The sequence below is a fragment of the Poecile atricapillus genome, chromosome 10, assembly GCF_030490865.1.
Source record: "Poecile atricapillus isolate bPoeAtr1 chromosome 10, bPoeAtr1.hap1, whole genome shotgun sequence".
Taxonomy (NCBI): domain Eukaryota; kingdom Metazoa; phylum Chordata; class Aves; order Passeriformes; family Paridae; genus Poecile; species Poecile atricapillus.
In genome coordinates, this window is record NC_081258.1 from 14,848,200 (window position 1) to 14,870,227 (window position 22,028).

Below are 22,028 nucleotides of genomic sequence, written 5' to 3' on the forward strand. Positions count from 1 at the left end.
TCCTTCTCTTCTAGAACGGGACGCGCCTGCCCAGGAAAAGCGCCGCGGCTGGGCACAGGGATAGGGCGGGGCATAAGGATGGGGATTGGGGTGAGATGGAGGGCTGCGCTGGGGAGGAGGAGGGACCTGGCTTCGACCCCGCGCCGGAACTGGCGCCGCCGGGCCCCGCTTCCTGCTCCGCTCCCGCCTCCTGCTCCGGGCTCCGTTTCCAGTTCCGGGCCCCGTTTCTAGTTCCGGGCCCCGGGGCCATGGCAGCGGCGGCTGCTCCGCCGGGCGGGGCGAGCCCGGGGCTGGCGGCGGGGGAGCGGTGAGGGGGGGCCGGGAGGGGGGGTCAGCCCTGCCCGCCCTGCCTGCCCGCCCTGCCCTCAGCTCCCGCCTGGCCCCATCCCCTCCTGCCCTCAGTTCCCGCCTGCCCTCAGCTCCCGCCTGCCCTCAGCTCCCGCCTGCCCTCAGCTCCCGCCTGCCCTCAGCTCCCGCCTGCCCTCAGCTCCCCCCTGCCCTCAGCTCCCCCCTGCCCTCAGCCACCGCCTGGCCCCATCGCCGCCTGCCCTCAGCCCCTGCCCGTCCTCAGCCCCTGCCCGTCCTCAGCCCCTGCCCGTCCTCAGCCCCTGCCTGCTCTCATCCCCCGCCTGCCCTCAGCCCTGGCGTGTCCCCAACCCTTACCTGTCCCCAGCCGCGTCTATCCCAGCCCCGCCTGTCCCCAGCCCCTGCCTGTCCCCAGTTCTTCTCCCTTTCACAATTCAGGCAGTTATAGTTAAGACTTGGTCCCAGGAAAATAGTTACTGGGTGATAATAAACAATATGCAAGGAAGTAGAAATAAATGTCCTGTCCTGTCCTGTGTGGGAGAATTGCAGAAGGCCAGACATACTCCAGAGCTGCGAGTGTCCCCCTCCACTGTCCGAGCAGAATGCAGCAGGACCTGTGTGCCCCCAGCAGCGTGGCTTCCTCAGCACAATGCCCTTAGGATGGGTCCTTGCAGAGAAGTGGGTGCACTTGGGTGGATTTGAGCAATCTCCTGGGTTTGTGGCTGTGCTTGGTGTGCAAAACCCTTCCCAGGGTGATAGAGCACTGCTTATAGTTTAGTGTGTTGTCTCTTCTCATGTAGTCTTGTCTGTGTGGACAAGAATGTGGCTTCTCCCAAACTCTACGTCCTGGAGCCATGGATTGCTGACCTCTTGGTGAATTACGAGCAACTGGATGAGCGTGAGAATTTCCTGGCTGGACAGGTGGTGCGGGTAGGTACTCAGAGGGACTGTCCCAAAGCACTCCAACCTTTAAGTTCTGGGAAGTGCGCAGTGGTTCCCAGCTTGGTGGCTGTGGATGCGCAACTCTTCCTTCTCAACGTCTCTGATTTGAATTTGTTTTGAGGAGGAAAAGCTTGGTGTCATGACTGCCTTCCTGTGAAACTTGTTCCAGGTCTACAAATAAGAGGTTTTTTTCCCCTCTCCAATCTCTTGACAGGTCTTAAGTGACTCAACTGCTCCTGGCCAGCCTGGCCTCCAAGAAGCTGTGGTGCAGGTCTCTGATGGATCCTGCTACATCCGTGTGGTCATTACACCCGAAGCTCTGCAGGCAGAGGAAAAGTGGGTTCCACCGTGACTTGGCATGGCTGGGACAGCAGTTCTCCACAGCTGCTGTGAGGAGCTGGGGCTCCTGCCTGGTCTTGTTTCAGGTTGTGTTAAGCTAAAGCAACCTCAGGGTGGGAAGCTGGTGTGAAAGAGCTCCTAAGAGAAGAAAGCTGGCATGCCCTTGTTCTGGTGTCTGCTGGTTGGGATGGGCAGGGATCCATGGCAGAAGCTGTGATGCCATTAGAAAGGACTGAAAAGCTCTTGGGTTTTGTGGAAGGAGCCAGAGCATTAACCATGGTATCCTGGGCTGCTCCTTCAGTGCTTTCTTCCATTTTCCCATTTGGACACCCTTAAACTGTTGGGGTGCTGGTGGCAGAGCCAAGGACAAGCAGCAGGAAGAAGCTGCTCTTAGGCAGGAATTTCTAAGGAATAAAGAGCCCTTGGTGTTTGCTGCTCATGCTGAGACATGTTCCAGAATGCCCTGGTGTGAGCACTTGTGGGAGCCCCACTGTGTGTTGGGGGAGGGGTTCCAGCTCCATTCTTCAAGGCATTCCCACTCTGCTCCTTTTCCAGCGCCCACCTGCAGCTCAGGCTTTCCAGCCTTAATTGCAGAATTATCGTCCTGCAGAAGTACACAGTGTGTTTTCAGGATGAGGCCAGGCTGGTAAGTGCTTTGAGGAGTGGAAGCAGCCTGTTTTTTTACCATGTTGTGCTTCCTCCACTCCTGCCTGCTTCCAGCTGTTCCTGGCAGCTGAAGGCAGGTGATGGGTGGCCTTTCGTTTTCATCTGCAGCTCCTGTGGGGTCTGTGGCAGCTGACCTGGGCAGGGATGAGCCCTTGCTGGTGATGGGGTGCATCTTTCCCAGGGCCACCTGGCTGTCACCTCTGCCTGTTGGGCAGCTGCAGGAGGCCTGCATGGGCTGGTGGCAGAGTAGCCCACTGTCCCCTTGCAGAGGTTCAGAGGTGTCCCCACAGACTCCCCTGGGCTGGCCCACCCTGGCATGTGGCTCTTGCAGAGCCATCAGCTGAGGCAGGAAGATACAAAATCCCCTTTGAAGGAGGTTGTCCTTTTTGAGGGGTCCTTCTCTTAGACTGGAGGGTTGGTAGCAGAGCTGGGGTGGGAGTGCTGGCTGGCCCCAGGGGAGGCAGGGGCAGAGGTGGGACTCAGAGGTGCTTTACAGGCTCTGTCCTCCCCACAGGAGGACTGCGAGTTTTACCTCACGGCCCAGCAGTTCATCGTGCTGCCCATGCAGAGGCAGAGGATGGAATCATCTGACGGGTATGGCCCATGGCATGAGTGAGTGGGGGCTGTGCTCAGGGGGACTTCCTCATCTTCCCCACAGTGGCTGACCCTGGGAGTCCTGATGTGACCTGCTTGTGGAAATCCCTTTTGAAAGAGGGATTGTCTCCAAGGCAAGGGAGATGGGGATTTGGAAGGAATCAGTAACTGGCTTCTCTCTTGCTGCAGGAACCAGGACCCCTCTGTGGTGAAGAAGATTAAGGAGCTCTGGCTGTAAGTATAGGGCTGAGGGATGTATCCAGACACCCTGATGAGAGTGTGCAACCTCAGACTGGGGTTAGAGCATGCTGGCAAGGGCTGGCACAGGTTATGGCACCTCCTGGTTAACCTGTGTGACTCCTTTCCCTGGAATGTGACAGAGTTGAGTAGACCATGAAAAATGAAATTGTGGTGGCACAGTGCCAGCCTCTTCCTCTGAGCTAGGAGGAAACACCTGTGGGGAACTTGTTCCTGCCAGTGGTGGGCAGCACAGCTGCGTGGGTGAGCCCTGCACAGCTCATTCTTCATCCTTGGAGATCCAATACTGGAGATCCTCAGGGCCTTCCATCAGTCCATCTCCAGGGGTGAGGCTCCCTGATGGCTATTCTTGGCATACTGAGCATGTGGCCAGTGGCCAGATCAGCACCCAGTGGGAGAACCACTACTTGCACAAGCTGCTTCTTCCAATCCAGGGTGCTTGATCTGTGACCAAGAGCTGTGTGTGTCCCAGCCCTAATCTGGCTCTGTCTTCTCCTTGGTCATTACAGGAGGAATCTTGCTGTGAGGAATGCTCCCAGCTCAGGTAAAGGGTTGTAGGGGGTATGCAATGCTCTGACTGGGTGGGGGGCCTGGGTTTCCTCAGCTTGGTCCATGTTACGCAGAGGTAGCGCAAACCTGGTCAAATCTCACAAGTGTATATTGCTAAAAAGCAGGAAGAGATAATGCTGACAGCTGAAGCAGAGTGGGACATAGCATGCCTGTGCTCATGCTGCTGGTCTAGGATGTGTGAAGAAAGGAAAGATGGTTTCTAGAAGCAAAGGAAATGCAGTATTTTGGATGTTCCCCCAGGTTTCAGTGTCATGACAGTCACCAAGTCATGCAGCAGGGTAAAGGTTTGTGAGTGAGGCTTGCCTGAGTTCAGCTGTCTCCACTACTGATGTCTGTGTGTTGTTGCTCCAGAGCCCTCTGTCTCTCAGCTGATTGATGCCATAGGACAGAACCAGCTGGAGATTTTGAAGGAAAATGCCGAGGAATGCTTGGATTTATGGAAATCAAACGACAAGCCAGTGACAGTGGAGGATGAGGTTCCTGTCACCCAGTGGGAGGCAGAGCGCAAGAAGGAGGTCAGTCTGCCTGCTAGGACCAGCTGAGACAGGGCTGTGACGGCTTAGGGTGCTCTGGTGGGGGGGGGAAGGAAGGGGAAGGACAGTGGGCAGAGCTGGAGGTTTGCTGGGGAGGGAGATGGTGTTGGGTTGGCAGGTACAAGTGGGTTCCTGCACCTGGAGAGGGACTGCCCAGCAAAACCTCTGTCACTTGTCTCATTTCAGCAGGGAGAGAACGTTTTCATGGTCCCAGTCAGTGCCCTGGTGATCCCTCCTGAGGAGGAGGCAGTTATTTGTGATTCTTCTGAGGCAGCATCTGCAGGGTACACAGGTAGGCGGTGCAGCACCCAGGCATATGAAATGAGGGTCTCCCCAGGGTGGGGAGAAGAGTTCCTTTGCTCTGGGTGTGCCTCATGCTGGGGATATGACCAACAGTGCCCCTTTCATTGCAGATACAAGTCAAGCAGCTCCTGGAAAGAGTAGTGATGATAGGACAATGCCAGGAGACCCAAGTATTGTATCCCAGACCAGCTGTGAGTAGCAGGACCTCCAGATCCTAGAATGATTTCTGTTGGAAGGGACCTTAAAGACTGTCTAGTCCAAATCCCTGCCATGAGCAGGGACACATTCCACTAGACCAGGTTGCTCCAAGCCCTGTCCAACTTAGCCTTGAACACTTCCAGGGCTGGGTCAGCCACAGCTTCACTGGGCAACCTGTGCCAGGGCCTCCCCACCCTCACAGGGAAGCATTTCTTACAAATATCTAATCTAACCCTGCCCTCTGTCAGTGTGAAGCCACTTCCCTTTGTCCTGGCACTCCATGGCCTTGTCTAAAGTCCTTCTCCTGGACCTCTCTCCTGCCCTCTTGGAGCCTCTTCAGATACTGGAAGGTTCTCTAAGGTCTCCCAGGAGCTTTCTATTATCCAAGCTGAATAACCCCAACTCTCTCAGCTTGTCTCCATAGCAGAGGTGCTCCAGCCTTTGGATCGTCCTCATGGCCTCCTATGAACGCTCCAGATCCCATCCAGCCTTTAGTTTCCTCTACAGTTGACACAGCCCATCTCCTTGGACTGAGTGGAGGAGGTACTGGTGTGGCCAGGTCTTTGGGAGACCTTGAGCAGGCAGGGACTGGCCCCAATCCTCCAAGTCCTTGAAGTTGCAGCTTTGGTTGATCCTGGGAGCACAGGAAGGCATTTTGATGCCATCACTGAGCATGAGTCTCCTGCCCTGGTATGGGCTCCTCACTGGCTCTGGCTCAGCACCAGGATGGGTTTGTGTCACCTTACTTGGCTTGGTGTCACCAAGCTTTGCTGCAGAATTACCTGCAGAAGCTCCATGTAGAGGAGGAGCTGAAGGGAGGAACTGTCCTGAATAGTGCAGGGTGTAGGAGAAAGCCTTCTTCATACCTGCCTGCTCTCTGGGCGGTGTCTGACTCTCCACTGCCTGCTGTGTGTGATCTTGGAAAGGGTATCACTGGAATACACCACATTTTGAGCTGGAAAGGGCTGCAGAGCTCCCCTCAAGAGCTGTCTCTGTCTGAGACCTTGTGCACAGGGCACCCACAGGGAATGGGCAGCTGCTTTCTTTGCCAAAATCAACCCTCCAGCTTCTTCATTGCAGGTCCCACATCCCCAGCCTCATCAGATAGCTTGGAGGGATCCCCAGACAACCCCTGGAATAGAATGCCCTCGTTGTCTTTGACCCCGAGCTCTTCAGATGGTGAGTCCTCATGTCCCAGGGCATCCAGCCTGCCTTCCTGGCAGGAGACAGCTCCTCTCTTCTCAATGGGTGTAGCTCACCCTGGATGCTGGCTTGGTTTCCCCTGGTCATAAAGCAGTGCTGTGGTGTTCCCATAGCCCTGGACCTGCATCCTTCCAGGCCTGACACTCTTCCTGTGTGCCAGGGCAGGTCCCACCATCAGCCCCCCGCTCAAACTGATGATGCTTTTCCTCTTACTAGAGAAGATCTTTCAACCTGACCCTCCCCTGAAGACCCAGAAAGATGTGGCTGCTGACAGCAACACCACCGACCTGTTGGAATTGTGTAGCCAGGGCTCTCCTGAGGGCTTGCCCCAGGGAGAGCCAGTACAGACCTCATCTCCCTCCCTGCTCCGCTCCCACAGCACTCCCAGTCCGGTGGAGATCAGCACCACTGAGGTGGCATCAGCTGCAGAGGCAGCCTGGGATACCCTGTGTGCTGATCGTGGCCCACAGGGATCCAGGGGCTCTCAGGCCATCCTGCCCACTCTTTCTCCAGTTTTTCCAGCCTTGCCAAGCAGCAGCGTACAGTCCCTGCCCAGCAGGACTCCTCACAGGGAGCAGGCCTGCTCCAGTGGCACAACTTCCTCTCCTGCCAGGACACAGGGAAGAGAGACTGTGGGTGCCAAGAGGAAACTGGTGGAGGAAGATGAGCAGGGCCCCAGTGGGCAGCAGCTTACCCCGGGCACCTCAAAGGGCAGGGAGAGAGGCACAGACAAGAGATCAGAGCTCATGAGCCCACAGGGTGCAAAGAAGAGCAGAAAGCAGACAGGGCTGCAGCGTGGAAAAGAGCTTGAGGAGGAGGATAAAGAGGAGGAGGAGGAGGAGGAAGAGCAAGCATCCCCTGCAAGAGCTGGGCCCAGCTCCAGGCCGGAGCAGTGCAGAGCTCCAGAGCCGGTAAATATGAAGCAGCTGGTGAGGTCCCCTGTGGGCTGGGGGTGCCTGGGGAGGCTCTCTTTGCCCACACCTCTGGTGTCCATCCCCTGGATCTTTCCTCACCAGGCTGGTGGGGATGGGAAGTTGAATGCAGGTGTCAGTGTAGATGGTGGAGGATCTGGGAACACTGAAGGAATCATGAGAAAATCATGTAATCACTTAAGCTGGGAAAGAGTTCATGAGATGGAAGTCCAACCGTTCCTCAGTACTGCCAAACCCACCACTGCCACATCCACAGGCCTTTGACTCCATCCAGAGATGGTGAAGGCTGTGGTTTAGCCTGAGCTAAACAATTGGGTGGGAACAAACAATTGCTGGAGCATCTTCCAAGCTATCTGGGTAAAAGATCAAAAGAACAGAGGGAGAGACACCTCAATTCTAGGTGTTTTCCTGGGGTTATTGGGCTCTCAGGCTGCATAGGGCAGCACTCTGGGTGCTGTGGCTGGAGCAGATCCATCTCGCCCTCCCCTTTGCTTTTGTAGTTCATGGAGAGACCACCCCAGTACCACTACGAGGCACCGAGCCCTGAGCTCTGCCAGCAGGTACAATCTATCAGGTCAGTACCATATCAGCCATGGACTCGTGGCTGTCCCTTGTTCCTGCAGTGGGACTCACATCACTGTAGTGAGTCCCCAGGCTCTACCTTACCCCTTGTCACCAGCTGCCCTAGTGGTGTGTCCACAGCTGGATTTCTTCTCACCCTGGCTCCTCCTGTCTGGTTTCTCAGGATCTCAAAGGCAATGCTGAAGTGGGCATGCTGGATACTGACTGAGGAGGAGGATTCCTGAGCCCAGCCCATCTTTCGTTCCTTTGTTTCTTCAATGGGTCTGTCAAAACACTGGGCAGAGTGGTTGGGGGAGGGATATGGGGACGTCAGAAGCTCTGTGCCCCAGGGGACTGCTGAGTGGGCTGGCCTAGCTGCAGAAACCTTGGCACATGACCTGTTGAAACCCAATACCCTCAGTGCCAGGAGGGGAGAAAAGCATTCACTCAGGAATGCCTATATGTGAGCCAGCATCCCTCTCCCACCTCTTCATCCTTTCCAAATGCCTTGTCCCAGCAAGTGGGGACAAGAGGTGACACAGTGCCACCATAGCAGTGATGGCAGAGGCGCCACAACTTGATCCTGCTCTGAAGGTACCCCAGGAGCATGGATGGTTTATTGAATAAGTTTAGGTAGGGTCCTGCACTGTTTATTACAAAAAATATCCTGCAGGGTTATGCTGTAGAAATTAAAAATTGTATATTTTTTAAATACACAGCTCTTGTATTAAAAAAAACCAAACAAACAAAAAAACCAAAACAAGCATCTTGCTTTGTCGTAAACATCTGTGTAAGGAATGCGTTTGGTCCAGAGCAGAGGGCAACACAGGAGAAAGCCACTGGGGTGTCAGGATCACGCTGGTGCCGTCAGGGAGCTGCGGGGATGGAGCTGCGTGCTGAAAGGCGGTGGGTCGTGGTCCCACTGATGGAAGCCTGTGTCTGGTGGGGGCTGGAGAGAGCGGTACCCCATGGGGTCAGGAGCTGGAGTGGTGAAAGTGCCTTGGGAACGCTTCCTAAAAATAGCTGGCTGCGAAAATCACCGGCTCCCCCGCTGCAGCCCACAGCAACAGAGGGCACTGGGGACTGCAGCACCACTGGATGCAGCCTGCAGGCTCTGACAGTCCCTGGGCATCCTGGGTGATGCTGGTGGCCTGGCTGCCCCCATGTTGAAAATTGGGCGATGCCATCATTGGCACATCCATGCCAGCCTGGTGCCCCGTCTATCCTCTCTGCATCTCTCTGCCAAGCACCCCGGCACGGCGCACTTGCTTGCAGGGTTTTACTGGGAGCAGCGTGGTGACATGCAGGGGCTTCACTGTCCCAGGGCCGGCTCCTCCTGGCCCGGCACTGGGCATCTTTGGTCTACAGCAGCTGAGTCTTGTGCATTCCCAACAGTTTGTGCCAGGGCTTGTGGCTGCTCACCCTCAGTGCCTGTGCCAGCCTGCGGCTCCTCCAGCCCGGCACTGGGCCAGTCCTGCAGCGTGGCACCTGTACAGGTCACAGGTTCTGGTGTAAGCATGAGGGCACCCTTGGTACCCCAAAACATGCTTTAGCAGGGAGGGGAACATCTCACCTTCGGCATCCGAGGTTGGTCCAGGCTCACCCTCCATCTCTGAGAGGGACTCGTGCTTGGTCCTGTGCCTGAGCACAGGCGAACGCCGCAGGCGCAGGGGAACGGTGCCCACTAGGGGAAACAACCCAGCCCCATGTTAGGGGGGGGCACAGTGGCCTGGCTCCTGCTGGAACTGATCCCTGTTCCAAATTCCCCTTGGGAACTTCCAGTGTGCCAGTGCCATTGTCTATCACCCACCAGCTGGGAGAGGCAGCCCCAGCACAAACATGGAACACCACCACCCACCTCTGTTGGTGTTAGGTGCAAGGAGGACTTGGGGTCCCATTTCAGACCCAACTTACTTCCCAGCTCTGCCGGGCACTCGGGCTCCCTGAGCTGCTCCTCATGGACGGACAATGCTCGGCGGCTGGTCCCCCGTGGCGCTGCCAGCCGTGCCATCAGCCGGTTGTCTGTATAAGCAGTGGGGAGGTGCTGTTGGAGGATAGCCCACAGCACCCCACTTGACAGGCCCCATCAGCACCCAGCACCCACCATGTGCTTGGCTCCCTGTTGCCCTCCATTCCCAAGGGCTCCAAGAACTGGCCAGCAGTGGAATGAGGCATCCATGGGCACCTCATGCATCCCTACCTTCAGTATTGGGCGGTGTGGGCAGGGTGGGCAGGGTGCCAGCACCCACCTCCCCACCATGGCTGACCCTCCGTGGCAGTGCCGCCGGCACGTTCCTGCCCAACCGTGGCAGGCTGCTGCTCCAGCCCTCCCGGCCCCCGGGCTCTGGCAGCCCGCTGGGCTCTGCTAGGGTGAAGGAGCGCCGGGGCTGGTCAGAGCTGGTGGCCGGTGGCTCAGCGGGCAGCTGCCTTCCCAGGGCTTTCCAGGCTGGCCGGGGCTCGGCGCCGGGCTCCGTCCTGGCGGCTGGGCTGCGGAAGGGTGCGTCTGTGGGGCAGGCAGGATGGAGCTGTGGGCGTCCAGAAGTGACAGCCCCAGGGATGGTTCTTGGTGCTGGGAACCAGCCTGCAGGCAGCCCAGGGACTGGGCAATGGGCTGAGTGTCCATGTGCCATCTCCAGGGATGGGCACCCATGGGTGTAGGGCACCCTCCCAAATGTGGAATTCTGCCCATATGCCTGTGCCCACCAGTCCCTGTTGGCTCCAGTCCCCATGCTTGGTTCTAGGAGAGGGGATAAAGCCCTCTGCCGCAGGGGCTGGTGTGACCCTCAGCATGCACTGCTGACCCACCTGTGGACACGGAATGTGTGCGGGCCTTCAGGGATGGGGGAGAGTCTGCAGAGCTGTCCACGATATCCCCTGCAAGCACAAGCCACCAGCCAGCATCAATGAGCTGGGGTCTGCCCAGCACCACCAGCACTCAGCAAGAGGAAAATGTAGTGGGATCTACAGCTGGGAGTCCAAGGGGACTGCCCATGGCCACCCGTGGGTGCCCAGCTGGGTGGGGGTCAGGGTGGGGAAGGCACAGCCCCTCACCATCGGAACCGGCTTTCTTGATCTCGCTGTCTTTGTTCTGCAAGGGGGAGAAAACTGGTAAGGGGGCTGTCAGGGAGGCAGTGCCCACAGAGACAATGGGTACAGAGGGCAGAGTCCTGCTGCCAGGCTCTGATGTGGCTGCAGGGGATGGGTGCATGCCAGGAAAGGAGGGACACTACTGACAGACACCATGCAGTATATAGGAATTGACCCCTTGCAGAGGGTTAGGTGACAGGGCAGAGGCTATAGGTAGCACAGAGCTGGGTGCTGCCAGTCCCAGTGGGGAGATGTCCCCCATGCTATGGGCCACCATCTCCTACCCCGCTGGAGGGGCAGGGTCCACCCCAAAAATGGAACCGGTCCCCACCTGCTGCTTCTTGCTCTCAGCAGCCGGGCCCTTGGTGACGCCAATGCGATGGAGCATGACCTGCATGCGCTGCTCAAAGGAGCTGGACAACTCCCCTTCGCTCTTCTCCAGGTGCCTCTTCTGCAGGAGAGACACAACCCTGCCAGGAACGTGGATCCACCACAGCACCTATGGCACCCACACTCCTGCCTGTGGGGCACCCACATTCCCAACCCCAGGCATGCTGCCTGATGGTGACATGGACAAGACCCAGTGGGGATGTCCCCAGCCATCACTCCAGTGATCCTCTGGTAACCCCACCAGCATCCATGGGTGGGAGCAGCACCCACCAGGTGAGATGAACAGTGGTGGTAGTTGGTAACTGTGACAGTGCTTACCTTGTCATGCCTGACCCCCAGCGCATCCTCGTCCTCCCCAGACAGCAAGATGAGTGACTGGGATTTGCCCTCCCGAGAGTACTTGGGCCGGATCCTCCGGGCAGAGTCAGGGGTCTGGCAGTGCTCAGGCTCTGCGTGGGGCTCGGCAGAGAGCCCCCCCTCCTCTGATTTACTCAGGGGCTTCCCTGACTCGCCTGCCTTGCTGGGGGCTCGTAAAATGTCACTGAGCATCAAACGCCTGCTCCTAGGGGCGGTGGGACCACCCTCAGGCTCCTTCTCACACCTTGAGCCCCGGCTGGATTTGGGTTTCTTGAAGGCAAAAAAATTCCCAATTTTCTTCTTGAGGGTGCGGGAACCAGAGGGAGCCAGAGGGGCTGATCCCAGGCAGGTCTCCGGAGTCGTGGGGCTGGGGAGAGATGAAGCATTGGAAAAGGTGAGCTCTAGGCTGCCAAGAAGTAAGGGGTCAGTTTTTTCTCTCTGCCCACCCTAAAAGGATGGATCCAGATCCTGGACACATGACCTGTGATGGCAGTGTCCTGACAAGGGCACCTATTCCCAGCATGGTTCCCATGGGTGCTCCCTCATTGCCTCCCTGCTGTGGAACAGACTCCACAGCCACATCCTGCGCACCGTGGCTGCCATCCCGTTCCTCTTCCCCCAGCCTTGCTCTTGGTGACATCCCTGGGTGTGCTGCTTTCCCCTGCATCCCTTTTGCACTGGGACCAGCAGCGTTTGCAGGGAGGCTGCTGAAACCCTGGGGATGGGTGAGTGCTGGGCAGGTGAGGGGCCCTGAGAACCCCCCAGGCTTACAGCAGTGTTTCTGTGATGACCTTCTTGGCAAAGAAGTCCTCCAGCCCCTCGTCCACGCGGGTGATGCTCCTGTCCTCGCTGTTCTCACAGGCCACGGGCTGCACCTGTGGGTGACAGCTGCTGTCAGCCCAGCACAGGGCAAAGGTGCCCCCAGGCATGAAGGTGTGTCACCCTCCCCTGGGCCTGATCAAGTGGGTGCCCCTGCAGGATGGGTGCTGGCACGCTCCATCTCATACCCAGCATTAAAGCCAAACCATGGTGTTATCAGCTGTGTCTGAGCTCTAATCCTGCTCCCTCCCTTGAGCCCTGAGAGCTCCAGGCAGCTCCAGGCTCCTTCCAACCCCTCGCCTAGTAGAGTGGCTGAAGTATGGCACTTGTATTGTGGGAGAAGCCTTTGGCAGGGATGCTTCCTCCATCTGAGCTCCAAGAAAGGGACCCCTGCATTGCTGGTGGGTGATGGAGCAGGTGACCTGCTAGGACCCATATCTGCATCCTTCAGATGTTTCAAGTCCATCCTTGAAGTGCCACCACAGCCTGCATGAGAGCCACCTGCTCCATCCCCATAACAAAGTGGTCCACACCATGGCCAAACCTTCCTCCATGGCACCTTCCTCTCCCTGGCATGTGGCACTGCATCAGTGGCTTCCTATCGATGAGAGGGAGGCGCTTCCCCAGCGGTGGCATTTCAATCCATAATGACTTTTCATTACGGCTGGATTGATGCCGCTCAGGAGCCGTTCCAGCCATCTGAGATCTGCTCTCCCTGTCACATTATATCCATCAAAGCCCATCCTTGCTCAAGCCTTGGCCCACCCTGGGTGCCAGGCGTGCCTGTCCCACTGCAGGGTGATGGCCCTGCCAACCTCCAGCACCCACCCTGCCTGTGGGACACAGCTGCTGCCTCCCCCCCGGCCCCGTGCCAGCCCTGATCCCACCATGATCCAAGGGCAAGCATCACCACAGCTGTGCAAGCCAGGGCTTTCCAGCAAGTGAAAGGATCCAGCTGCATCACGGTGGCATGGGGATGAGGTGATGCCAGCAGGATCCAGCCCCAGGGACAGTGACGGAGCTGAACTCACCACTGACTGCACCCAAAAGTTACTTTTCCTTGGGGAAGGGGGGTGCAAAGACAGGATTGCCAGCCAGTCGCCTGTTGGATGGGGGGAGCACAACCCACCTCATCACAGCTGGCAGAGCCCCACCAGCATCACCGGGAGCCGTGGTGGCCACCAGTGCTTCAGGGATGATGGATTTTGGATAACGGGGAGCAAATGAAGCTCAGGAGGGACGCAGCTGGAGCCATTGCCGAACACATCGCTGGCCCTCTGCACCCAAACTCTGCAGGTTTTTTCATTCCTCTCCTGGCTCCCACCGCTCAGCATCTCCCAGTGGGGAGCAGGAAAGAGGATGGATAATTCCCTTCGCCCCCCTCAGCCCCCTTGCCCATCCTTTCAGGCTGCCCCCCTCCGAGGAGGAGGCTCCAGCAGCAGCTGAAATGCAGAATAATAAACCCACCGCGTCTTTGCGCATCTCATTTTCTTGCCTTGCAACAAATACTGACCGCAATAATTCACCCAAGCGGAAAAAAAAACGGGAAAAACACACCGAATACACCCCACCTCCCTTGCCAGCCGTGCCCCCCCTTACATTCGGCTTGCTGGGCGGCTGCTTGTGCCGGCGGTTGGGCCGGGGCCTGGCTTTGGTGCAATGCTCCAGCTTCTCGCCGGCGGTCGGCAGGTCCATAAGGATTCCGGTGGCGGTGGCAGGCTGCGTGGCGGGGAGCGAGCCGCTCGCAGGCTCAGCATCCTTTGTGGAGGCAGGGCGTGCCGGCGGCGCGGCGGGGCTGAGTGACGGCGGCGCCCGGTGAGCTCGGAGCCCGCTGGCGTCTCGACCCGCTGCCGGCTCCAGCTCCGAGACACCTACGAGAGGCGAGAGGGTCCCTGTTGACACCCGCCCTCGCCAGGCCTCCCCATCATCATCATCACCATCATCATCATCATCACCGACGCCGTCACCTTCGCCCACGCGTGGAGGGGCAGCGGGGCAGTGGCTCCGCCGCGGGGAGGGGAGCGTGGCCGTGCCCGCCAGGAGCGTGCGTGGCGGCTTTGCGGCGCAGCCCGGGATGGATCCTGCCACGGCCGCCGGAGGTTTGCGGGCAGGGGATAATGCTGCGGCGGGATTGTGGGGGGATGCTCAGGCAGGGGCCGAGCCAGCCCCGCAAGCAGCCCGGAGAGCTGCAGCAGGCAGCGGTGGTACGGCACGAACTCTGCCAGCGCTGGCCCGGCGAGCAGCACTCACGAACGAACCCGTTTTGCTCTGCAGGCAGCTCCTCACGCCCCCACGTACCCTCTGGACAGGTGGCAGGGTGCTGTGGGGCTCAGGGATACCCTGGGGACACAGGGGTGCTGAGTGCCGGAGTCTACATGAGTTCTGCTTTAGCCAAAGCAGTCACCCATCAGCTGCTCATTGTCTGTGCCCCCACTGAGATTCACTCCCCTCCCGGGCATGAAGGGCTCTGGGGGCACCACCAGCAGCAAGGAAAACCCATGGGCAATGTCTTCTCCCCAAGGTTGTTGGGTGGGTGGGTGATGTTTATGCCCAGGGTGGACCATGGAATGGCCATGGGAGAATCCATGGCACCCACAATCACAGACAAACCTCCTACCCCTAGCTGGCTACGCGGGGAGCGAGTTCAGGGCATTTACTCCACTGCCCGAGGGCACTGAGCCAGCTGAGGCCCGACACCAGCACAAGAGCAAGGTCAAGGTGAGCTTCCCCCACGGACCCCCACCATGGCACTGGGAGAGGCTCTCTGGAGGGTCCAGATCCTGCAGCCCTCAGCCCATGACCATGGGGGGCTCTGACCATGAGGTTGCTGCTGCGAGCCCCCCACCCCTGCCGTGTCCCGTGGAGGCAGTGAGCGCCTGCTGAGCCGCAGCAGAGGGACAGTTCCGCGGTGACCTTACTTCTCACAGTTGGTGTGGGCCGAATGCTCCTGAAATGCTTGTTTCTCCTCCGCAGGGCCATCTTGTACTGCAGAGAGAGAGGGATGGTGGCAGCTCTGGCATGGACAAGCTGGCTGTGCCAAGAGGCATCCCATGGCAGCTGGAGCCAGCCAGGCTTCGCCCAGTGACGGGTGCAATCCCTCCATCACCCCTAGGCTCCCAGGGCAGCACCCCTCATCTTGTCCCAGCTCCAAAACTACCCACAGTGCTGGACTGGGTACTTCCCCATCCAGAGCCATGCTCTACACTGGACCCCAGGTCCCAAAGCAGTAGGACAAGCAGCCAGGCTGCCACAAGGACACATTCCCGGTGCCAGCAGCAAGGCCTGGCAGGCTAATTTCCCAGCACTAATTGCCTTAGCACGGCCCTGGGGGGTGCCGGGGGGTGCGTGCACCCAGAGAGGCTGCGACGTTAAGCCCAGCATCATCCGGTAAGGCGGATAAAGGGTGGTTATACCGCGGGATCACGCGGCGGCAGCGGGTCCAGACCCTACCTCCTCTGCGGCGAGGTCTGGAGGATTCCTGCCCCTGGCCAGCGCGGTGGCATCGTCCTCAGCCGACTCCGGCAGCAGCACCAGGAGGTCGAGCCCCTGCTTGGAGAGGCTCTCTGCCTAAAACCATTAGGAAGCGCTTAAATTATCCCAGTGGCTGAAGCGTGCTCGGCTGCCCTGTGTGCTCTGCACTGCTCTGCTCCCTACCCACGGCTGGGATTTGTGAGCGGATTTAGGCCTGATTAGCCGGTGTCCAGCCCAGCGCAGCTGCCCTGCTGCAGGAGTGGCCTGTGCCCGGTGTCACCCCAGCACCCCCCACCAGGCAGCAGCGCTGGGACTTTGCTCAGGGTGTTAATGTTGTGTGACCACACTGGGAGAGGATTACCTGGGAGGAAAACCAGCCTGGGTAGGAATTGTCCTGCTTCCCAGACTACAAATCCATGGTCACAGGATTGGTATCCAGGTTGTCCTGGACAATGTTGGGTACCCAGATCCCCATCCTGCATCCCAGCCCCACATCCCCACACTGGCAGTCCCCACACTCACCAGTTTGCACTGGGCAATGGTCAGGTCTCCCAGCACGGCATCCACGATGCAGTCGGCTACAGCGGCTGTGACGGACAGCTTGATCTCACTGGGAGCAGAAAGAGCCCTCTCAGGGCCAGCACCCACCAACCCTGCAAGCCATGGGGCCACCTCCTCAGGAGGGCTTTGCTGAGGGGATGGATGCTTGGCTGTGGCACACAGAGGGGCTCCCAGGACATGCCCATGTACTGCATCTTGTTGGGTCTGTGCTGCCAGAACAGGAGTGGGAATAGGCACTGGCTGGGATGGAGAATGCCAAATGCAACCCATTGTTGATGATCAGCGCCAGACAAGGGGATGTGCCTGCAGGAACATCACTCAATGGGTTTCCCCAGCACCCTAGGGACTCATCCAAAGTGGATCCAAGCAGGAAGCAAAGTTACAGCTGGAAAAACACAGCAGCAGGACCCAGCACACCTCTGCCACAATGCAGGGAGAGGAGAAGTTGGTAGAGAGCCCCCAGAAAGCTCCTCTGGCCCCACGGGTCAGTGCCAATGACCGAGCAAGGAGGAAGAACAGCACATCACCCACTTCAGCTTGCTGAAGACATCAGTGACCATCTGGTCCAGGACAGTGCTGAGGCTGAGGTGGTCCTGGAGGCAGATCCTCTCTGACATGGCATTGACCAGCTGATCCCTGACCCCGCTCTTCTGCACCACAGCTGGGCACAGGCTGTGGGCCGTGTCCAGCACTGCCTGCATGATTGCCTGAAGTTTGGGAAGGAAAGGAAGGTTTCAGTTTCTTTTCTATCAGGATTTACATGGTTTTCAGTAGACACCATCCCCCTTATCCTTGGGCCAAGGTTGATGAATATCCTGTGCTGCCCATGGGCTCCCACCTGGATTTCCCGGCTGCAGGTCTGTGATGCTTCCTCTGTGAGACACTCCAGCTTGTGCTGCAGCTTGCCATTCTGGTAGGGGGTGTTTCCTGCCTCATACAAGAGGGGCAGGATCTGACATGGGAAAAGAGATGGTGTGGATCATCCCATGGCACCTCATCCTCTCTTCCCATATTTCCATGCATCCACAGCTGCCCCATGGAAAAACATCACCCGCATCAGCTGGGGAGACCCAGTGATCTCTTGGCTTTGCTGGGCCAGGTTTGGGCATCCTTGTCCCTCACAGTCCCTGAGTCCCCTCAATTTCTCCCCACCACCCACTGACTCTCCTTCCCCTCCTGCACCCCACTAAGCTGCTACCTGCATCAGGGAGAGCCTTAACCAACCCTTTCACCACCTTTCCAACATCAGTACTGTCTTCTTAAATCCTGTCTCTGCCAGACTGAGTAACCAGGGGGGTGCTAGGGAGCTGGGGAAAAGGAGAAATGAGGTGGTTTGAAGAGAAGTAGAGGAAGAGGAGAAAAAGGTGCAATGGAGAGAGAGAACCAAGACCAGGAGGATCAAACCAGGTCTGACAGAGCCAGGGGCTGCCAACCTAACATGATGGGTTTTGTCATGGGCTGATGGAGCATTCTCACTGCTGGGGTGGGATGAAGGTGCCCCAGGGAGGGATCCCTCAGTAATTCACTGGTGAGGTTTCTCACCAGTGTGGGCACCTGTGGGTTGCAGGGTGTTCTCAAGGCTGGAGCACCCCTCTCTCCTAAGAAGGGATGTATGAGCATGGGATGCCAGAAGAAGAGGGGTTGTAACCCTGTGGGGGGTGTGTACACAGCTGTGTGTCTCTGGGGCAAGGGGACTAAAAACATTTTGATCTTTGTTCTAAAAGGGAATTTAGAAATTCTCAGCTGTTCTTTAATGTTTACAAGTGCTTGGTGTTGTGCATCTGTTGCATTGACATTCTGGAATTCCCTGACTGCTGGTTAATGATGTCATTAACTAATCAATGCCCTGCTTCGATCCTGAACGAATGCTGGGTGAGCTGAGGGGGTTTCCCACGCTGTGGACTCACACTGACGGAGAGGTTGGCGTTTCTGATGGCCTCCTCAGCACAGAGGATGTCCGTCTCCACCTCCCTGCCCGTGCAGGTGCTGAGGATGTCGACGTGCTTCTGCACACTCAGGCAGATCTCATTCACCATCTGGAGCACAGAGAGGCTGTGTCATGTGCCAGCACTGGAGCAGCACTGCCAGTTCCCCTCCTTGCTGTGACTTTCCCAGAGAAGAGTGTGCCTGGAGGGGGCATGGGCAGGTTACAGCCTCCAAGAGCATCCCTGCCTCATAACCAGGGATGCCACATGGCAGGGATTTGCTGGCAAGAGTGCACAGGGGGCAGGAACACACTGTATAGGTTATCTCAGCAATGCATATGCATGAAATGCATGGATGCAACCAGCAGGATTCCAGGAGATCTGTTTTCCATCTGCCCCCACCCTCACCATAGAACCATGAAATGATTTGGGTCAGAAGGCATCTCAAAAGATCCTCTCATTCCAACCTCCCTGCCATGGTCAGGGACACCTTCCACTAGACCAGGTTGCTCCGAGTCCAGCCTGGGCTTGAACACTTCCAGAACTTTGGCATCCACAATTTCTCTGAACAACCTCTTCCATCCCTCCAATCCGCTCTGCCTTCCACTCAGAAAAGGTTAAAAGGGTGGTTTGCTGCTTGCAAGAGCTCACATGAGCAAGCCAGGGTCATTTTGGGCAGGGGAGGAGCAGCCCCATGCAGTAATTTGTGCATCAAACCTGTTCAGAAGAGGTGGTGAGGATGCCCTGCTGCAGCCGGAAGGTCTGTGCCGGCAGCGTTTGCCGCAGCTGGTTTCTTGTCAGGCAGGACTGGAGCTGCACAGGCAAGAGGCTGTGAGCAGTGATGGTGCCAGCTGGCCCTGCATTCCCCAGCCCATGTCCCCCCACCTTGTGCACGGCCTCCTCCGTCCTCTCGGGGTTGCTGCGGTAGGCCTGCGCCACGTCGCTCATCGGCAGCGGCATCGCCTTGAGCGTGTAATTCCTGTGGGGCAGAGTGGGGTGAGCAGGTGCTGCTGCACCCAGGGCTCATCCCCCCTGCTCATGTCCCCATGGACATGACACAGGCCCACAGCCCACCCAACAGCAGCCTGGACGTTTTCCTGAGGCCCAGCCCTGGAGATAGGGATGGCCAAACTCTGGCCCTCAGCAGACCCTGGTGGGGAGGCAGTGACCGCCTGCCCTGGCTCTCCTTGCACCCCTCTGTCTTCAGACCTGCAGAGATCTGCACAGCCAAGCAGCAGACAGGGTGGTGGGTGTGCTCAGCAGGTGAACAAACTCTACCCACCTGTCGTGGGCAAGGGGGAGAGGAGCATCACATCACCAGCACCAGCAGATACCCCCGTGCTCACTGGGGGGCATGAGGCTGTGCTGGGAGTCCCTGAGGTTGGTAATGGGGCTGTCATCACCAAAAGGGTGTCAGGTTGCTTTTCTGGCTGCAAAGCCAGAGTTGTGGACCAACTCCCTTGGGACGTGTTTGAAACTGTGTGATGGCCTTGCCATGCAAGGGGAAAAAAGGCCCTGGGGACAGTGACGTGCTGGTGACAGAGGCTCTTTTGCATGGTGGCAACAAGTCAGGAGGACCAAAAGGCTCCTTCCTTACCTCTCCAAAGCTTGAGCCACCTCTAGGAGTCCATGGGCAGTTGTGTTGTTCCTGTCCCAAACCACAGTCCTGCAAAAAGAAGGAACTGGGTGACCCCTGCCCACACCCACATGACCCTGAGGCATCAGAGAGCCTAAAAGTGGGGTTAGAAATTACAATTTTCAGTATCCAAAACCTAAACTTGGACTTTGCAAGGAGCTATAACTCAGGTGGGTGCCTGGAGGGAGTGAAGGGCTGGGAGAACACATTCAGGCACCATCCTGCAGGCAGGGACAGACATCTCCCAGAGGAACAACCCTGGCTGAACACCATTCCCTGTCCGCTGCAGACACCCCTGCTTTGGCTTTGTGTACACAACCTAGTCAAAAATGGTGTTTTAGGAACTGATGGCAGAGCATGAGGGGAGGGCAGTGTCCACAGAGGTCTGTCTGTAGCACGCTGGGCTGTGCAGGAGCCTGGAAAAGAGGTGGCAAGTGCCAGGGCAGGGATTGAGCCGCTCTCTTGTTCTTTACATGCCCCCTGCCAGCACTGCCAGACGACTTCCACGGGTGCAAAATGCAGCCATAGCATCTGACCATGTACCAGGAGTGGTCCAGGACCACATCCATGGCCAGCAGGAGCCATGACAAGCCTCCTCTGGTGGCATCAGCATCACAACCATCACATCAGGGCCACCCAGCACAGCATCGCCCACAGGGTGTTATAGAGCTGCTGCTACCTGAGCTTGGTGTTGATCTGCAGGGCCTTGGCGAGCATCTTGGCTCCCGTGTCCCCCATGGCATTGCCACTGATGTCCAGGGAGACGAGGCTGGTGTTACTGCCCAGGGCACTCAGCAGGACGTTGGTTCCCAGTTTGAGGCGCGATTCAGCCACAGACAGTGACTGGAGAGGCTAGAAAAGGGACAAGGAGGGGGACAGGTGGCCAGGACTCGTCAAGGTGTGGGTCACCCTTCAGACACAGCCTCCATCTCTGACCAGCGGCCTCTGGGCTGGTGCTGGTTTTGGAGAGAACAAGTGATGCTGAACCCCAAGAAGCAGGAGGGCAATGAGTGCTTTGGCAACAGGCTGGATTTAGCTCAGATGCCTAGCAGACAGGAGACAAGAGAGGTTTTTTGGGAAAGCTGTGCTGAATCCAGGTTACACCAAGTGTCTCCTCCATGCCTTTAGCCAGACACAGGTTCCCATTTTCCCAGATGAACGGGAACAGCTCCCACTCCTCTGTCTGAGCGTCTGCTTCAGACTGAGGAAAAATAAAAGCAGCAGGGCTTGAATGGCAGTGGGAGAGAGGGAGGACTGCTCCCAGCCTGTGCAGGAGGGAGCTGGATGGCACCCTGGCACAGTGGTGGCTGAGGGTGACCGGGAGCATGGATGGGATGGTTGTGGTGGCTGAGGACTGGACTTACACAATCCTCCTCCTGGGTGAGCTGAACAATGCGGTGCAGGACATCCAACAGACCTTCCCTGCAGGAGAGATGGTGTGTGTGAGAGGGTTGCTTGTGCATGCCCTGGGGATGCAGAGGCAGCTGGCAGAGAGCTCTGTCTTCCCTCCCACTCTTGCCTGGGTTATGACCCATCTGTGACACTGCACCAGGTGCTGCTGACCCTCCCTGTCATGTTGGAGCAGCCAGGATGGGCAGGCAATTCCTACCAGCCCTACCATGGGCTTTCAGTGGGGAGAGAGAGTCAAGGTGGGTGCACAATTCCAGGATGATTCCAAGCCTGGGTGCTGCTGCTTTGCACTCACTTGGATTTGATGTTGAAGTTTTTCCCCAGGGAGACGTGCCTGATGGATTTGCTTCTGCCAATGGAGAGCACCAGTGTCACCATGTCGGGGTCAAAGCCTGCAGGAGACAGGACACGTCCACCAAGATGCTCCAACAAATCCATGGCCAGGACATGTCAAAGTGTCCAGGTGGAGGTGGCACCAAGCTGGTCCTTCACAGGAGACCTGCAGAGCCACCAAGCTGCCACAGTGGGATGCTGGAGATGCCCAGGGAAGTTCCTGGGCATCTTCCTCCCTTCCTGGCTTACCCAAGGAGACAGAAGACCTGTGCAGAGCTGGGGTCCCTGAGAAACAACCTCAGGGAAGGAGCAGCCACTGTGGGCACTCTTGATATTGGGGTGCCAAGGCTGTGCTGAGCCACGGGGGCACTAAGGGAGCTGGAGATGGCACTTGTTTTTGCCATCCCTCAGGGATGTGCCCCCATCACCCACCCTGGACAGCATGGGGGGAGCTCAGCTTTCAGGCAGCTGCCTGCACTCCCATCCTCCTGGCTGGGAAATCGGGCAGAGACATGGGCAGGGAACTGTTCACCCAGCAGCTCAACCAGCCAAGGGCATGAGGCACCAACCCCCACCTATGGAATGCCCCTCCTGCACAGAGATGCTCTGCTGGGAAAGTCAAAAATAGAAGCAT

The 22,028-nt window shown here is 57.8% G+C and overlaps 2 protein-coding genes across 2 annotated transcripts in view; one reads left to right on the forward strand and one right to left on the reverse strand.

Moving 5' to 3' along the window:
• Positions 1 to 95: 95 nt before the first annotated feature.
• On the forward strand, positions 96 to 8,165 carry LOC131582776 (uncharacterized). The gene is made up of 16 exons (XM_058846248.1): positions 96 to 307; positions 856 to 984; positions 1,107 to 1,236; positions 1,463 to 1,584; positions 2,143 to 2,233; positions 2,768 to 2,847; positions 3,037 to 3,081; positions 3,615 to 3,649; positions 4,027 to 4,190; positions 4,395 to 4,500; positions 4,622 to 4,702; positions 5,121 to 5,252; positions 5,790 to 5,888; positions 6,129 to 6,823; positions 7,345 to 7,418; positions 7,590 to 8,165. Exons 1-16 carry the CDS (start codon positions 96 to 98, stop codon positions 7,648 to 7,650), a joined length of 2,256 nt encoding a protein of 751 aa, XP_058702231.1. The 3' UTR covers positions 7,651 to 8,165.
• CARMIL2 (capping protein regulator and myosin 1 linker 2) overlaps positions 8,006 to 22,028 on the reverse strand; it is a 23,157-nt gene continuing 9,134 nt past the window's right edge. The window contains exons 19-40 of the mRNA XM_058846031.1: positions 21,357 to 21,453; positions 21,016 to 21,073; positions 20,331 to 20,503; positions 19,613 to 19,681; positions 18,901 to 18,994; positions 18,733 to 18,828; positions 17,998 to 18,126; positions 16,929 to 17,042; positions 16,622 to 16,797; positions 16,052 to 16,139; positions 15,509 to 15,625; positions 14,958 to 15,043; positions 13,658 to 13,853; positions 12,031 to 12,114; positions 11,201 to 11,638; positions 10,824 to 10,943; positions 10,457 to 10,493; positions 10,211 to 10,279; positions 9,606 to 9,908; positions 9,320 to 9,427; positions 8,979 to 9,089; positions 8,006 to 8,893 (exon numbers count right to left, since the gene is read on the reverse strand). Of these exons, the coding sequence (XP_058702014.1) occupies positions 8,718 to 8,893; positions 8,979 to 9,089; positions 9,320 to 9,427; positions 9,606 to 9,908; positions 10,211 to 10,279; positions 10,457 to 10,493; positions 10,824 to 10,943; positions 11,201 to 11,638; positions 12,031 to 12,114; positions 13,658 to 13,853; positions 14,958 to 15,043; positions 15,509 to 15,625; positions 16,052 to 16,139; positions 16,622 to 16,797; positions 16,929 to 17,042; positions 17,998 to 18,126; positions 18,733 to 18,828; positions 18,901 to 18,994; positions 19,613 to 19,681; positions 20,331 to 20,503; positions 21,016 to 21,073; positions 21,357 to 21,453 (2,939 nt within the window). The 3' untranslated portion in view covers positions 8,006 to 8,717. The remainder of the gene's footprint in view (positions 8,894 to 8,978; positions 9,090 to 9,319; positions 9,428 to 9,605; positions 9,909 to 10,210; positions 10,280 to 10,456; positions 10,494 to 10,823; positions 10,944 to 11,200; positions 11,639 to 12,030; positions 12,115 to 13,657; positions 13,854 to 14,957; positions 15,044 to 15,508; positions 15,626 to 16,051; positions 16,140 to 16,621; positions 16,798 to 16,928; positions 17,043 to 17,997; positions 18,127 to 18,732; positions 18,829 to 18,900; positions 18,995 to 19,612; positions 19,682 to 20,330; positions 20,504 to 21,015; positions 21,074 to 21,356; positions 21,454 to 22,028) is intronic.

Excerpts from the sequence above, each read along its gene's own strand:
- LOC131582776 (XM_058846248.1), top strand. The coding sequence starts at position 96 with ATGGAGGGCTGCGCTGGGGAGGAGGAGGGACCTGGCTTCGACCCCGCG. Across the intron at positions 308-855 it reads GGGCTGGCGGCGGGGGAGCG|AAGGCCAGACATACTCCAGA; the intron begins GTGAGGGGGGGC and ends GGAGAATTGCAG. Across the intron at positions 5,889-6,128 it reads GACCCCGAGCTCTTCAGATG|AGAAGATCTTTCAACCTGAC; the intron begins GTGAGTCCTCAT and ends TCCTCTTACTAG.